This window comes from Silene latifolia, chromosome 11 (genome assembly GCF_048544455.1).
Source record: "Silene latifolia isolate original U9 population chromosome 11, ASM4854445v1, whole genome shotgun sequence".
Classification (NCBI taxonomy): Eukaryota; Viridiplantae; Streptophyta; class Magnoliopsida; order Caryophyllales; family Caryophyllaceae; genus Silene; species Silene latifolia.
The window spans coordinates 45346151-45363811 of NC_133536.1; the positions used below are offsets into that span (position 1 = coordinate 45346151).

General features: G+C 35.2%; 1 protein-coding gene across 1 annotated transcript; it reads left to right on the plus strand.

Annotated features, from left to right (window-relative positions):
• The first annotated feature begins 15282 nt into the window (after positions 1-15282).
• LOC141613333 (uncharacterized) lies at positions 15283-16350 on the plus strand. The gene is made up of 3 exons (XM_074432067.1): positions 15283-15527; positions 15582-16030; positions 16145-16350. Exons 1-3 carry the CDS (start codon positions 15283-15285, stop codon positions 16348-16350), a joined length of 900 nt encoding a protein of 299 aa, XP_074288168.1.
• Positions 16351-17661: the final 1311 nt, after the last annotated feature.

Sequence of the window (17661 nt, forward strand, 5' to 3'; positions counted from 1 at the left end):
TTTTAAGACTAAACGAACGAATGAAGAGTAGTCTTCATGAAATTCAATTTTGCTTCTCTAAGCAAAGATTCATTGAAATGAGTGGGAGCATTCTCTTAAACCGTTAAGAAATTGATGAGGTTCAAAGAAGTAAAATTAGAATGGAATTGATACAAGGTAATGTTAAAAGTAAAGTTATTGAGAATAACGAAACTAAACCTATCAATCCCGACCGATAAAGTTTCCATTGTCTTAAATGTTAGACACTAGAAAGGAAACTACCCCAAGTTGTTAAAGAATAAGCAAGTTAGTTGTTGGACATCTAATAGGACTTAGTTCTTTATTTATTTGATTGACATAAATTTTGTTAGTACTACTTTGTCAATATTAGAAACCAGTGGAGGTTTTCATCATTGTGTTTGATACATAGGATGATTAGAATATGACGACTAGCAACATATGATGAAGAGAGATAGAGTCATTGTGCAATCAATCTAGTTTTGGGTTTATAGTTGTACTTAATTATGACTATTAAGTACATAAACTCTAAATAAGAATATATACTTGTTAAGATACAAAAGAGGTTTCACTTTTGTGACCCTATACACCACGATTTGATGTATGGCTAGCCCATTATCAAGGTGAGTATATTCTAAACCAAACTAGAATGATATATCATGTAGTTGATGCAAGACTCAAATTGGTAACCCAAGATTAAACCTTAGATTCTCGAATGATGAACGCAAAGAGTTATTGATTACTCTTGAAACCATTAGATTGTTAATGGTATATGTGTATCTTGTATTCAAAACAAGATGTCTCGTGCCTTTTGGTTAAAAGGAGATCGAGGTTGTAAATCATTGATCCAAAATAGGTTGATCATTATCTTTTACCAACGATTTAAGTTGACGCTAATATGTTCACTTAATAAGGTAAATAGAGAAATCTTTGAAGAAGTTCAAAGAGTTCAAAGAATCACGCTTTAGCCGTGATGGGATTATCAAAGTGAAGACTTTGATATAAGTCAAAGGAAAAGTGATATAGTATGACAAATTAATCTCTCTTAGCACGCATTATGGGATAATGTGTGGTTGGATAAAGAATTCAAACTCCATTCGATATGGTTTGGACCTTAATCAAGTTACTTTGAGTTACTTGATCCTTTTGGGGATTTTATCATTTTGTCTAAATTATTTTTCCACTAAATCTAAAACGAATCATATGAGATATGAAATGGTAGGGTACCATGTTTGTAAGTTCTTCAAAAGAAACAAATGCTAACGGGTTTGTGGCTCGTAAAACTGTCTTTCTAGAATACAAGTTTATTTCTAGAAGACAGAGTGGGAGAAATTATTCAAAGAGCCACAAGGAATGTTATGTCGCAAGAAACTGGTCTTTCTTAGCTACATGAGACGTTTTGGACGTTGTTTCTTCAAAACCTAGGAGGTTAAAGTCATCACTTGTTGAAGACGATGAATTAGTGTTACTTTTAGAAAGTAAAGAGCTTGCAACTTACAAAGAAATTGTTTGATTCAAGTTGATTACTTCTGGAAAGTAATGAACATTTGACTTACATGAGAGTGTTTAAGTCACAACTCAATACAAAGCTTAGAGCCATGAAAATCCGAAATTAATTCCAAGTGAATTATTATATATCAAAGCTTGATTGGTTGCAAAGGATTTTGCACTGGTTGAAATGCTTAATTCTATTTGGATCTTCTTAGGGATTGTGTTCTATTATGATGATATACATATAGCAAGTGAATCTAAAACCCACTTCTTCAATTAGAAGAAATGTATTCAATACATGTCTTGAGTTTTGTAGATTCTTGCCATCCTAAGATAATGTGAAACTTAAGAGAGGATCTTAAGTAGGACATCAATGAGTTGGAATCAATGTTTTGATCATGTGATAAAACTTTTCTCAATAGGTTGAGAAGTTGTGTTTATACATGAAGTTTAGTGGGAGTTACGGTAATTTTAATAAGTCTTATATGTGGATGACATATTGATCGTTGGGAATGATTTACGACTTTTGGAGTATTATAATACATCTTTAATATTCGGATTTATGGAAATAAATCTACGTGATATTAATGTCAAATAAGAAGTCTTATGTTGATAAGATTCATGACTAGTTCAATCGAATTGAACATATTTGATTGATTCCATTTGCTTCCGCTGCCGAATCAATTAAATAAGTAATGATGTATAACACTTCATATGCTTGAGTATGATGAATTGTTTTAAAATCGAATTTATGTAATAAGTTACCAAGTAAGCCATAAAGATTACCCTTAAGTGCTTGCAAAAGCATTAAGGATATAATGCAAAGTGTTTTTGATGCAATTTTGTGTAAGGGTGTTACACAAGTGACAATTGACAATTGAGATTGTGCATGGTTTCCGACAAAACCATAATCAAAACACATTAGGATGGTTAAGATACCATTGTGGCTATGTTATTTAAGAAATAGATTTTCTAGAATCGTTCTAGGCAAAAAAGAACCATGAGAAATATTTACAACGGAAATTGAGTACACTTGCAATCATGAGATGTGCAAGAAGGATGAGTCCCGCACACTTTGAAAACAGTGGGAGCTATTCTAAGGCTAGAGGGACTATGTCTTGATTGGATCTCGACATGTACTCAGAAAGTTTTGTAATGCAAATGTATACATTACAAAGGAAAACGAGTATGTAGTAAGGTTAAGTAAGGTACAAGAAGTTGATAAAACCTACTAACCAAAGCCTTATTATAGGCTTAACATGATGAGTCATGTCATTTCAATTGAATTGAGATTAATAACTACATAAAAGATCAAATTAGATTATAGAATATGAAATAGTAATCAGGTATTGACTATTCATATGTGATAATCACATTTGTCGTTCGAGTTTTTAAGCTGAAAGACTCCTTTTATACTTTGTTACATCCAAACGGGTTGTAGAGACAATATTGAACCCCGTTAAAGTGAACCCGGATTAACATGGTATTCGCCTATACTCACTTGTATGAGGTGACATATCGAAGTGACTAGAGTGTGATGCGATTGATGGCAAGTTCAGTACCATACAGTCATATGAGATGACTAGTCGATCACATAGGTAGACTGTTAGGAACACTTTGTCGGGCCTTATGACCGCTTATAGAGTTCTGGTAAATTTATATAGCCTGGTCGTGGCGAGAGCTACTATAGTATTCTAATGAGTCGATTCTTTTGACTAAAGACTATTCGCCTAAGATGGCACAGTTTCAGATTAACTTTGATTTGTGTTACTACGACCTTCGTAAATGGGGTCAAATGGGCATATTTTGGGTTATGATGGATGTAGCTAGTCGAAGGGAATGAGTGCGATAGGAATTGTCCACCCCCTTGTCAGGGTTAAAACAATACCTCAGGGCCACTCGAGGAGTAATGAACTGGAAATGCGTGGCCACGCTCGGAAGGTATCTATGGTAGATAATTCCGTCAATCGCTTATTCTCCGGATCGAGGAAACCACTCTAGATATGATCACTTGCAAGTACGACCCGAAAGACACCTTGCATTGAGTGGGAGATAGTAATAGGACAAGAGAATTGGTGACGCACACTTGTCGAGGACAAGTGGGAGATTGTTGGAATGAGTGTCCTCCGACAATAATGCGATCACAACTGTTGATCATAATGATCACATGTTTAAATCTCATTTTAAGAATACATGTGGGATGTAATATTTTACAGTCAACTGGTCCACACATATCGGTAATGATTGGCTGACTAGAGTTTGACATTAGTGTCGTGCGACGGTGGTGATCAGTTGATCCCCTTACGTCATACCTAAAGGGTAACACTCTTAATTGAATATTTAATTGATCGTATGACAATACGAGTTAATTAAATTACTTAAAATTGACGGAAGATTTTGGAAGTAATATTTACGTGTCTCACTGTAATTTGATTAAATAAGATACGGTCTAAGTAATCGAATTGTTTTATTACTTAGATGAAATTATTGTTTACGGAAACAATTGAAACAGAATGAATAATTTATTATAAATGCAAGATGTTGTGATTTATAAATTGGTAAACCATTTTGGTACAAGTAATTGTGAATTACTATGTTAATTTTTATAAGTGACATATTTTATTAATATGTTGATTTTTAATGGTTAAAAATACATTTTATAAATAAGATGTCATGAAATGTGTCACATGTGACATATTGACAAAATCACAAATAAAATGGACTCATCCATTTTATGTGTGTATACCGAAATGGAGGGAGTATTAGGATAAAATTGTGTTGATTATTTGTAAGTGGAAAACATAATTATAATACCTACATCTAGCCTTGCATGCACAGCTTTCTCTTGGGAAGAAAAGGAGAGCATGCATTGGGTCTTCTCCCTTCCCCATTTCCGGTTTTACCATAAGAAAAAGAGCAAAAGTTTTTGCTTAATTTTTTCACTCCAACACTACATGCAAAACTAGTGTGTGTATTATTCATTCAACACAATCTAAAACAAATGTATTTTAAAGAGATAAAAATTACTCCATTATTCCTTCTCTTGACGCGAAACTCCAAGAGGACAAAACAATATTTTTGGGTCAATTTTTAGTAAGATTATTATTATTCTAGATCTAATAATATTAATCTATTAAGGGGTTATCTTGGGTATATGCTTTTGGGAGAGGTTCTAATTTGAACCTTGTTCATCCAATTTTTTTTTGGAAGCTCAAGAACAAGTAAGAAGGAGATCTTACTTGTGCCCAATAATCCGAAATATTCAATGTAAGATGATGATTTCTTCCTTATTCTTTTATTGTTTGCATGCATAAGATCTAATTAATTTTATGACTAAATTATTTTTGGAACATATAAGAATATCTTGTATAATGAGATATAGATTTCCAACAGTTTTGAGTGGTTTTCTTGTCCGGAAAGTTATACTGAGTCGGTGTTTATGGGATTTGTGTAAGTTGCGATGACTATCGATATGGCTGTTGTGCCTCGGGTGGTGATCCGGGCACGGTATTTCGTGTTGTGATGCAGGTATTTTCGCGCTGCGGTGCGGCTGTTGATGGCGGTGTTGCGATGCCATTATCGGTTGTGGTGGAGTAGGTGGGATGAGTACGTTTTCGAATGAGCATACCAATCATATAGATTGTTGTTTTGTTTACAGCTGTTTCTTGTGAGTTTCGTTTGGACATATAGACTGTTGTTTTGTTTATTGATGTTTCTTACCAGCTTCAGCTTGGGCGTGAGGGTAGAGTATGATATGGAAGAGAGTTGTGTATGTCTCCGTTGTTGTCGTGGTATAGTGATATCCTGTTGATGGGACACACTTGCGAGAGGTTGTTGGAGTACTTGTGATATTCTTTTAGAGGAGGCATTGGTTGACATAGTAATGGCAAGTGATTTGGGGAAACATGTGTTGTATTGATCTGGAAGCTCAGGTGGTTCATAATCTTTTATTGAGACTGTGAGTATATGGTGTTGGGAATTAGTATCATGTTAAGTTATGGATGAGTTTTGCGGTAATGAAAGAAAAGAACTTGAGGATCTAGTGTGAGTGTGCGTAATAAGTGTGGATCGTGAGTTATTCTTTTGGAGATAGGTGCTTTGTATAAAGGAGTATGTCGTTCTAAAGTAATATGGAAGAAGTGGAATATTGGTTATGCTAAGGTTTTGTGGTGGAGGTTACGTGGTGTACCGAATGAATTAAGGTATGAGAACTGTTAAGTAAGAGAGCCCTGGAAATAGGAATGGTTATAGGTGTTGAGGTTATAGGCGGTTATCTGTGACATGTGGTGGTGATGAGGATAATGAGAAGATACAACTAAGGATCTAGTATTAGTGCGTTACGAGGACGTAACATTTATCTTAAGAGGAGTAAGATGCGACAAAGAGAGTTTAATGGTTGTACAGGTTATAGAAGATTTGGAAGTTTGAGTCTTGATAGAGAATAAGGAATGGATTTTTATTGTGGTGTATATTGTTAAAAAGGTCATGGCCGTGCTTGTAGTAGTGTGATGTCTAGGAGTGTGAGAATACTTCGATAGTGTCAACAGTTGGGTGATGATGTTTATGAGTTCGATAGTGTTGACAGTTGGATGATGATGTTATGAATGGGAATAAACTTCGAGGACGAAGTTCCTTTTAAGGGTGGTAGAATGTAACATTCCATTTGATGTTTATGAGTGTCTTGATATTGGATTTTCTAGTAAATAATGTGCTACGGAGCTAGCGATTTGTGGATGGTAGTCGGTAGTGTATGGAGTTAGTGTCGAGAGAGACTATAATGTAATTGATACGATATCGCGAGCCGTGTTGTGGAGGTAGGCATAGTTGATGGAGTTAGTGTTAAGAGTCCATGTTTTATAGGTTGGGGTTTTGTTTTGAGTTCTTAGTTGCGTTGTTGTGTCTTAATCGAGTTAGTATATTTCTTTTGTGTATAGGTTGAACTTCGGGGACGAAGTTCTTTTTAAGGAGGGAAGACTGTAATACTACGGTTTTCTATGTCTATGGGTACTCTATCGAGTGAGGATTACTCTGTCGAGTAAGTATGTTTTTACTCAAAACAGTAGCTGATCTGATGGGTACTCGATCGAGTACGTGTGGCACTCGATCGAGTAAGTGTGTTTTTAAGGGTTATTTGCCGGGTTTTGATAGCAACGCGAGAAGGTTATAAAAACATATTTCGTCATTTCTTTTTCACTCTTACCTCATTATAAGTTTCACAAAAGAGAAAACAAGGTTACGTAGCTCTCCTCTCTCACATTGCTATCAAATCCTAAGGGCTAGAGTCGTCGGATCGTTGAGTTCTTTACGCCATTGAGACCGTCGCATTGTGGGTAAGATCCTAGTATAGTTTTTATATTGTTTCATTGATTTTAGTTGAAACCCTAATTTGGTAATTTGGGGGTTTTGGGGAGTATTGTTGATGTTAGATTGTGATTGTATGATTGTGTGTTTATAGGAGGTGATTTCGTTGAAGAACGATTATGCTTAGATGATTGTGACGATCTTGGTGATTGCTTTCCAGATAGGTTTTCCCTACTCAGTATTAATTACATAATGTTGTTGATGGTTGATAATTGTTGTTGGTTTGTATCGTATTGGAATTGATAATTAGTGATTGTGTTGTATATTGTGATTGGCTGTGATTGTTTGTCTGTGGTTCTCAAGGTGCGTCCTCGACTGAGTGAAGTCACTTGCGGGAGTGGCTTCACGCCCTTGATTCGCCCTCTGTGGAACCCGCCACAGAGGGGATGTGCACATTAATGAACATGGGTTTATCGCTCGGATGAGATGAGCGGGGCTTAGGTGGGAATGGCTGCGGTCCCCCACTGGCGGCGAGGATTACCTGTTGCGATGGGTAATCTGGCAGGGCTACACACTTTAGTGAGTAGTCAGGTGTGTGGTGATGTGATGGAGTTTGGATTGATTGAATTGGTTGTGGTATTTTTTTATTGCAGCTGTTTGTTTTGTGTAATCATTACTGACCCCGTTTAAATGTTTTAAAAACTGTGGTGATCCATTCGGGGGTGGTGAGCAGTTTTCTAGCAGGTATACTATGGATGCGTGCGGGATTAGCTGGGAATGGAGATGTCACGAGTCTGATAGTAGTCTTCCGCTGTGTTGTCTTTATACTTTTGTTACTTCAGTTGTACTTTTCTTTACAGTTGGTTTTGTTATGTAATCACTTATACTTATTTATTAAAGTATGTTTCTTTATTGTCTATTTGATATACATTGCCTCGAGTAACCGAGATGGTAGCATTCCCATGCTTAAGTGGTCCTGGTAAGGCACTTGGAGTATGGGGGTGTCACAATAACATCATTGCTTTACCATCATGGCGCCCGTAATCCTAGCAACACGGGATTTAGCTACGCATATTCATGATGAAACTAATAACGATAGAAGTAATTATAATAAACATAGTATTAAACTGAATAAGAATAAATTGCATAAACAGAAATTATTTGCTAATAATGATTAAGAGACAAGAGACTAAATTGCGCAAAGGAATTAAATTGAATAAAGAAGAGTTAAGAGAGATTACAAATGTTTAAGATCCGGCAAAAGAACAACGTCGTACAGTAGAAATGAAATCTGAATGATTAAGAGTAAAGTATGAGATAATGAAGTGTGCTTAAACCTAATTAAGTCCCTCCTTTATATAGGCGAGATACCTATTTAACCTAAAAACGAAACTAGGATATTAAGTAAATAAGATTACACGAGAAAATCTCGCATCAGATAGCAAAGTGCTCGATCGAGTACTTTCAGACTCCTCGATCGAATACTCTTCCAGCAAAACCTCTCGATCGAGTACTTAATATACTCGATCGAGGACCTCCAAAATACCACCTCTCGATCGAGAACAGCAGAGTCTCGATCGAGGTCTTCTCTGCATCCATAAGTACACGATCGAACATATAGGTCAGCAAAACCTCTCGATCGAGTATATTGCTACTGAAGTCAGCTTTGACCCGTTGATTTGGCATACAAAACATCTTCACGCTTCCCGAGGCAAAGGCAATCTTGCTCTAATTCTTCCATCTCCAAAAATACAAGCTAAAGGGACAGTAAAAGGCATGATTCTGCCTTATTTGGTACATTCCTGCCATAAAAGCCAAACAAACCAAATTAGACTATTCGGGGGACATTTGTAGCATAATACTACGTAAATTACATAGAAATGCGTGCAAATAGGGCTTAGAAAGACTATATAAAATGCACGCATCAGTTGCTTATTTTCCAAAGTTGCGGTGGAATCTAATTTCACTTAATCAACTAGACTCTGAAGGTTATGGGTGTAAAGCTCATGTGAGAGTAATGAAAGTTATAAAGGCTTCTATGGTCCTCATGAAGGGGGAGCTACGTCGTGGTTTATACCATCTGGATGGATATGTAATAAAAACCTCACAGAATAGCTGGAAACGGAAAAGTCGTGCACGTGTTTTGTTTGCGGAAGAGGCAACGAAGGTAGATTGTTTTCATGTTTCAGACTGACGCAAAGGTAAAATTCCTACTGGAAGGAAGGTGGAGAGCAAGACGTTTCTCTCCAGGGTCAAGTAACGTCATTGACTTGGTTTAGGCTGTACACGGTGCATTAACCGTGATAGTGAGTTAAGTTGAAGACCGGATACTAACTCGGGTGTGCAGCTGGTGATTTCAAATAGCCAATGATTGTTTCCTTGGTAATGTTCTTTTGTGTTGGAGGGGGTGATTTGTTGGGTAACATCCAACATAAGGTTTTAATAAGGATTGTTACAATGCACATGTAACAATTGATGATGTTAAATGAATGTTAATTCATTATTTAACATTAAGTGAAAGTTGCTCAAACTTTTGGTGAAAAACGAGTGAATTATTTAATTCATTTGTTTGTATAACGTAAGGCGATTTATGATGGTATATCACGACGCATTTTTACATGACTATGTAAAGGATGACAAATCCTTTTGAAAATGTATCTCACAAAATGACTAAAAATCAGGTTTGAGGATGTGGAGTACAACGGGTGTTTTTTATACAATAATTTAAGAGGTTACTTTAGGGGTAATATTGGTGGCATTACTAATATTACTGGAGGGATAGAGGTTGTTATCTTATATTATTGTGGGTTTCGAATTGGTATTAATTCGGAACGGATAAGTTGTACTGTACTATATTATTTATTATTATAGTGGATTCTAGTCGATTTGGCTAGTGAGTTTTACTTCAGGTTTGAACGATTTTGCCCTGGGTTTGACCCTAAAATATCGTCTCATCTTAATATTACTTACATTTATTTACTTTTACGGTTTAATTGTCGATTAGTTGCTTCTGTTGCGCATAGAAGATTGACGTTAATTTCCCAACATTTTCTCTCTCTATATAAACTCTTCTTAAGTCCAAGTTTTTGGATGGTGAGTTGTAATCGCACAAGTGCATAACAGAATGCTTTTTTTTATTGTAATTTAGGGTATATGGAGAAGAATGTCTAAAGCACAAGGGTATTATGGAAAATGTTCGGACTTTTATTTTTATTTCGTATTTTTTAATATGTTTTAATTACTAATTATTTTCACGTCATCAAAACTTAACGTCTCCTAAACGGTCATTAAGTTAGGGGGTTACATGGGCAAAAAATTGAAATCTCAAAAATACCCTAGACAGATTTTTAAAAGTAGGAATACCTTAATTAAGAAATATGATAAAATTAAGGTTTACCATCAGAATTTTTTGTATAAATAATGATGCACTTATGATTATGATTTATTGATTTATCATTTGGACTATCCAATATTTACATTTGATTGTTATAGTTAGAGTTCATATTGAGGAATATACTGAGTAATACGTGATATTCTTTTCGTCCATATTACTTAGTCTATGCTTTAGGTTGTCTACTAGTACTTCTCTTTATTCGTTGTTCCACTAATTTGAGTAATTGATTAGGTATTAGTCGCGGTAAAAGTTGTGATTTCTTAAGGTGGTGTTGACAAAATTCAAGTATAATGACATGGTGACTACTACAATCCATATGATTTTAAGTACTAGGACGTTTGCAATTAAGGTCAAACTCGTGCTCTTTTGCACTAATCAATAGATATCAGATCTTGTTAATTAAAGTTTGGCATAACTTTTAAATGTCAAAACATTAAAATTCCTGACCAAAACATTTCTTAATTCAGTTGCTAATTGTGTATCGCTGCTGGAAGATAGGAGGAAAGGCATCAGAAATTTCATTATGGATTGGCTTTATTATTTAGTCTCTCTTTTTTTGGGCTTAATTTTTAATTCATTTCAATTCAGTTTAGTTCAACTTCATTCTGTTGAGAACATCTCTTTACAAATTAACTCTTATTTTATTTCAGTTCAAGTCTATTAAATTCACCCCATTTCAGCTATATTAAGTTAAGTTCAGTTAAATTCAGCTGAAAAGAATAACATCTTAGTCTTTTTTCCTTTTTTTTTTCCATTAAAAACCCATAAAGGGTTTACTATTTTCTCATATCAGAAAGAGCAATACAAGTAATGTTTTGAAATTATTCACCCGACCAAAAATGCCTACCTACGACCCAAGAACTAGAATGCGCCAATTCGTGAGCTACCCATTAAAAGACCTATGAACGAATGAAAATGAAATAGACTCAAATCAATTATATAAAGAAAAATATCATTGAAACTAAAAAGATATCGATTTTCACTTGTTTTCTTTCTTCAAGTTTTCAATCACAGCTTAGCATGCATAGAATGATATATATAGTATAATATGCTTCTGTTAGGCTGTGCTGATTGTAATAGTTATCTTTGCTGTATCGACTAAACGCACCGCCACAAGCAATGTAGTTGTCCCATATGACCATATATGTACCTACATCTCGTTAATAGAGTTATAGGATCAACCATTATGTTCCAATGTTTGGTACTACGTACATGCATTCGTAAAAGATGGAGTACACCCACAAGCTTCCGCAAGACTTGATCCGACAAGTCATTTTCCTACGCTAATGTTTCAATGTAACCCATCCATTATTTTAGGCTGATTTAGCACTTGCATTTTTTTGGGAATCTACACTGTTGGTTCCCTCTCTTTGGAACCAAATTAAAGGACCATTTAAGGCGGCTGGTGGCTTATAGTAATATACACTCAATCTAGCAGTCTCAAAGTCCAATCTTTGTATATAGTTTGAATTATAATAGTCTTCTTAGTGACATAGCCAAAAAGTTTAAAGTATAAGGTCTTAAATTAGAAAATTAAAACATTTTGATCGACAAATCTAAATAAGACATTTTACAATCACGTATTTCAATTTTGTTATTTTCTCCTACGTACATTTATAATATTTTAACGTATTATTGAGAGACGTGGAGACCGATTTTAGGGGTGTGCAAAATCCGGTTATTTTCTCACATATTACAAATTTGTTATTTTCTTCAACAGTTTTTAAGATTCCGGTTTTTACCGGTCCAGACCAAAAAGACCGAAACTATTGTTATTTTTTTTCATAAAGATATTAATTAAAAAAACAACGTAGGTGGGCGTATTTAATCCGGTTGATTGTTGTCTAGATTTTTTGACCGGAATTTGAAATTGGGTATCTAACAAATTCCAGTCCAACTGGTCAGGTCCGGTTTTGGACTAGATTGTTCCCGGGCTTGTCCCGGCCCCAGAATTTTCTAATCCGGTCCGATTCCGGTCTGAGTTTTTTGTTGATTCCGGTGCCGATCCGGGTTTGAACCGGTACATAGCTCTACTCGCTCTTTCGTTAAAAATCCGTACATATTTATTTATTATTAACATTTGTAATACAGAGTATATGTTACCGTCTCTCAATATGTTTCTCCTATTCGTCTATTGATATAATGTCACAGTTTCAGTGGTGGACGAGAAATTCAAAAATTTTAGTTTTCCGAAATTTTTCAAGTACGTATCTTATATCATTACGAATTCGTCTCTCTAAGTTTGAATTATGACTTCGCCATAATTTGTATACATTTTTTAAACTATTGTTAATAAGTCAAACCGGTTCTAAAAAAAGAGACACGTAGAAACCAAAGAGGCTAATATTTTCCATATTGTCACCTTTACTAAAAGTCTAAGAAACTAAGCAAATCTTGGTTGCTGATTCCAAACACTATATAATCCCATAAGAGTAAACAATATTTTCATAAACATTAATGCACGTAGCACAACTACAAGCATAAGCTTTTTGCCTTGAACAACACACAATCTACATACATTGTCCTTATAAAAATACCAAATTCACAAGCAACTAATAACATATTATCCTTCTTGATTATACAAATTTCAATCATAGAATTAGCATAGATGACAAAAACTATTACATTCCTCTTCATTTTCTATCTTATTTTTTGCTCTTTTTCGTCAAAGGTGGACGCAACTCGGCTGCTCAACAACAATGTGAAGCTTGTAGATTTGAACTCGATGAAGAGCTCAGGACCGAGTAGAGGAGGTGCAGGACATCGGCTCAGGCACCTACAAATATTTAATGTAAACCCCGAGTCTGGTCCTAGTGGTCCTGGTGTCGGACACAACCATATTATGGGTGTGAAAAACTAGTTACGCAGTTTTCCTTACACTACTTTTTGTTGTTTCGAAGGGTAATATATTCCGGTATTAGGAACTATTTTAGTGCATACTCCACGTATTTTATTAGGTTCTTTTATTGTTGTATGTCATCCATAATGATTCATGACTCATAAGATAGGAAATACGGTATAAAAACAATGCATATTCTTTGTTCCATTTCGTGTCATATATCGTGTCTCATTACCTATAAATTATAAATCACTTTTATGACGTTTTTAATACCATCATACTAGTTTAAGTTTTTGTATCAATAATGTAGTATTAGCACCGGACCTATAGAATCCTATGTGCTTTATGTAAAAACTTGTCAAAAAAAAAAAAAAAAACACATGTATTATCATATTCACCTTTACGTTCTTCTAATTTTTATGGTATGAATTCTAGTTACACTATACATCACCTGTAATTGTTGTTTTCTTCATCACTTACGCTGGCATAATACTTAAGTTCCATGGAATAGTACAACAAACAACATGTTTTCAGTTTTCGAGGAAGAAATTAGTCGTAATTATTATCAACAAGGCAATACGTAATTTCAGTACACGCCTTCGCACATGTATTCTCAACATGGTTCTCCCTCTATACACGGAGTCTAGCACATATATATAGTAAGTCTCCCTTACTTGTGACGGTTATATCCGTAACAAGCTTATGACGGGTCAAATATCACCTAAATGGATAGATAAAGCGAAAATAAAGTGTCTAAGTTACAAATCATTTGCTTTTATCTATCCATGTGGGTTTCATTTAACTCGTGCGTCTCAAATTTGTGACATATAATTAACGTGAAAAGGAAGTCCTGAACTTCATACAAATCCGGCCCCTACTCCTATTATTAGTTTACTATAAGCAATGATGAGTCACTGATAACTGCTTCATTTTGTATGCATGTTGTAAACTCGCCAAGTAGTTGCGTACCAGAGGAAATCGCCAAAGAAGCGTAATAGATTAGTTAGGATATTCTTGAGAAGAAGACTGCCCATATCCTCGAGAAATATTATATTCCCTTTATGTTGCATTGTCATTCTATTACCGTTGAAAACTTGCATACTGCTCCATCTATTTTAGTTATTTCGTTGTGGTGTTAGTCCAGTGATAACCGAGTTAAACCTTAAAACTTGTAGAATTGCTGGAGTTGAGAGGTCCCGCGTTCAACTAGAAGTGAATTTGCAAAAGGTAGTTTGTTCTGAAATACCAATAACATATTTATACGAGGAGATATTAATTAATAAAATCTTCACAAAATAAGTATAGATAAAATATTCAAAGATATAGAAATATCATATATCCTCTTTTATCTTATATCTTTTTATTTGTTAAAGATATTTGACTTATTTTAATGATATATCCTTCTTGTTGTTCAGGTAAATTTTTAAAGAGAATAATGAAGGAAATTCATCAGAATAATCACGTTCAAGATTAATATGATCATAAAAGATATTTTCAAAAATATTCAAAAAATAACTTTATCGTGCCTTATGAACTTGCTCTGAACTGAACAGTGTTCGGGACTGTTTAGTTCAGATGAATCAAGCAGAACTTAAGCTTTTCACCTTTACATATAGCTAGACATCAAAAACAAGAACTTGATCATGCTTCAAGCTTTTTCCATGTTAAATGGCAATCCTTGTAAACCTGCCATAACTCATATCTAGTCAATACACATTAGGAGGCAAAGAATGATTAAGGATTTGACATCATCAACAAATATTGTCCAACAAAATACACGATATTTTTAGTTTAATTTTCTACGAAATAATATAATATAAAATATAAAAGTTCTATAATTTTATCACCATTATGACATTACTAAAGGAATTACTCAAATCATAATAAGAAGAATTCTTTTTTTTTGGATGAAATGTTAGTAGTTGTATAAAATGAAATCTGTAACAATGTTAAGATAGGAAGGCCCATCCTTGTACATCACATACCAGCCCAAAAAGATGGATCGGTCCAAACTTGCAACAAAAATAAATTCAACAAAAACAGGTGTGTCTACTCCATTCCGTTTCCAACACAATCTCAGTTCCCCCAAAATCGTGAGAAGAATTCAATTAAAGATAGCTTAGGAGTATATGGATCATATAAGGTCTCCTACTAAATTTGAATTATGCAGTGTGAAATAGAAGCGATCAAATTTCAATATATTTTGCAACGCAAATGAAATTCAAAAACACTTAAACACAATAACAAAGTTATAATTTACATGAGAATATGTTATAATAACATTAACTCAGTGTACCAATGTAGCGGGGACTTTAACAAAGTTGATTATCAAGAAGATAAATGGGGAGGTAGTAAGGGTCGAATTCCGGGAGCTGCTCTGTTTAATAAAGGGAAAGCTGAGCATCTTTTGATGGATATTCCGTATAAGGGGCCAAGATTTACTTGGTGCAATAAGAGAGAATATCATAGTGTAGTGTTGGAACGACTTGATAAGGGATATGGATCGTAGGATTGGAATGATATTTTTCCGAATTCTGATTTAATTTCTTGTAATGGTAGAAGACCTTATCGTATGGAGGCTTGGAACCTGGATTATGAGGAATGTATTCGCTTGGTACATAACGAATGGACTGAGCCTGTCTTAGGCTCTGCCACCGTTAGAATGATATGTAAGTTATCAAGAGCTAGAAATTGTATGCGTCTTTGCTCTATTTCCAAGAGGAAAGAATGGAATAAGAAATGGAGTGATTTTGATGACAATTTGGTCGAAGGGCTCCACGAAATTGAGACGAAGGGAGTGACTCGAACTTTCACCACTGCATATGCTAGTCAAGTGGAGTATGCTAAAGTCTCGGCTAAATATTGGAAACAAAGGGCCAAGATGAAATGGAACACCGAGGGAGATACATGCTCCAAGTATTTTTTTAATTGGGTTAAGGGTAGGGCAGACAGGAATTACATTGCTGGGATTAAAATAGATAATGGGGAGTGGAATTTTGACAGTGAGGGTATTAGGGGTTTATTTGTCCAATTCTACTCTAGACTCTTTTAGGAAGGAGCAAATCAGATCAGTTTTGAGGAGTACCGCCTTACTGTGAATTTTTTTTTCAGTATTAATAAAGAGTTCCTTTCTCCTAATGATAGAGATGCACTTGGCATTCGCTTTACCCCTAAGGAGGTTCGTACGGCTGTGTTTCAACTTGGTCCGTTAAAATCTCCGGGACCTGATGGTATTCCTGCTATCTTCTTCCATAAGTGTTGGCATTTTATTAAGCATGATGTTGTTGGGACTGTCTTGGCTATCCTCAAAGGTAATAGCTCACCATAATTTCTGAATAAGACTTTCTTAGTTCTTATCCCGAAATCTAGTGCCCCTGAAACAGTTGATAACTTCCGACCGATTAGGTTATGCAATGTTATAATAAAAGTCATTACTAGATGTATCACTAACCGATTGAAAAAGTACATGGGAAAACTAGTGGGTGACTTTCAAAATGCTTTTGTTCCTGGGAGGAATATTGGTGATAATATTTTAATTACAAATGAAATATTACACAAAATTTCTTCATCTAGAAGTGGTAGGATGGGTAGGATGGCCTTTAAAGCTGACATGAGTAAAGCCTATGATCGGTTGGATTGGAACTTTATCAGAAGTACGCTTCTCTTGATGGGATTCCCTCCTAATTTCATTCAGCTGATTATGAAGTGTATCACGACGGTGTCTTATGAAATTCTGGTAAATGGAATTCCTTCAAGACGTATCCACCCGAGTTGCGGCCTTCCTCAGGGCGATCCTCTTTCCCCTTATATTTTTGTTATGTGCACGGAAATTCTCTCGTTAAACATTCTACGCATGGAGAAAGAGGGGATTATACGAGGAATAAAGATCAGCAGAAATAGTATACCTATCTCCCATATGCTTTTTGCGGATGATTCTATGTTTTTTATTGAAGGTAATTCTAAGAGTTGCGAAAGCCTTGACAAAGTTATTAAGGATTATTGTCATGCCTCCGGCAAGGTTATTAATGATAATAAGTCATCTATGATGTTAAGTTTGAGCTCTAGTCCGTCCTTTGCTCGAAATTGCTTGAAAACCTTCAATATACCGTGTGGCACTAATTTGGGATCCTACTTGGGTATTCCTACGGACGTGGGACTCTCAGGTGGGAATAAAAGTAAAAGGGAAATTTTTGAGTTTATCATTGATAAGGTTAGGAAGCGATTATCTTCATGGAATTGCATTCTTCTATCGCCGGCGGGTAGATTGGCTTTGATTTCTTCTGTCTTGTCCTCCCTCTCGGTTTACTTTCTATCAGTATTCAAAATACCGGTAAGTGTGACAAAAAGATTAGATGCTATTTTGTCACATTTTTCGGGGGCGGGCCATAAGAAATCTCCCTCTATTAGTTGGTGTAGTAGGCTTTTCCTATGTCAACCCAAAAGGAATGGTGGTCTCGGTATTAGACGTATGAAGGAGTTCAATCAAGCACTTCTAGCAAAGATTGGATGGAGAATGATCACCCACCTAGATTCTATTCTCTGTAAGTCTATTGGTGCTAAATATGGCCTAAAGTGGTGTGAAGGTGATCTGCTCTTTAACGATGGCAAGAGTAATTCTTCGTGGGGATGGAAAGGTATA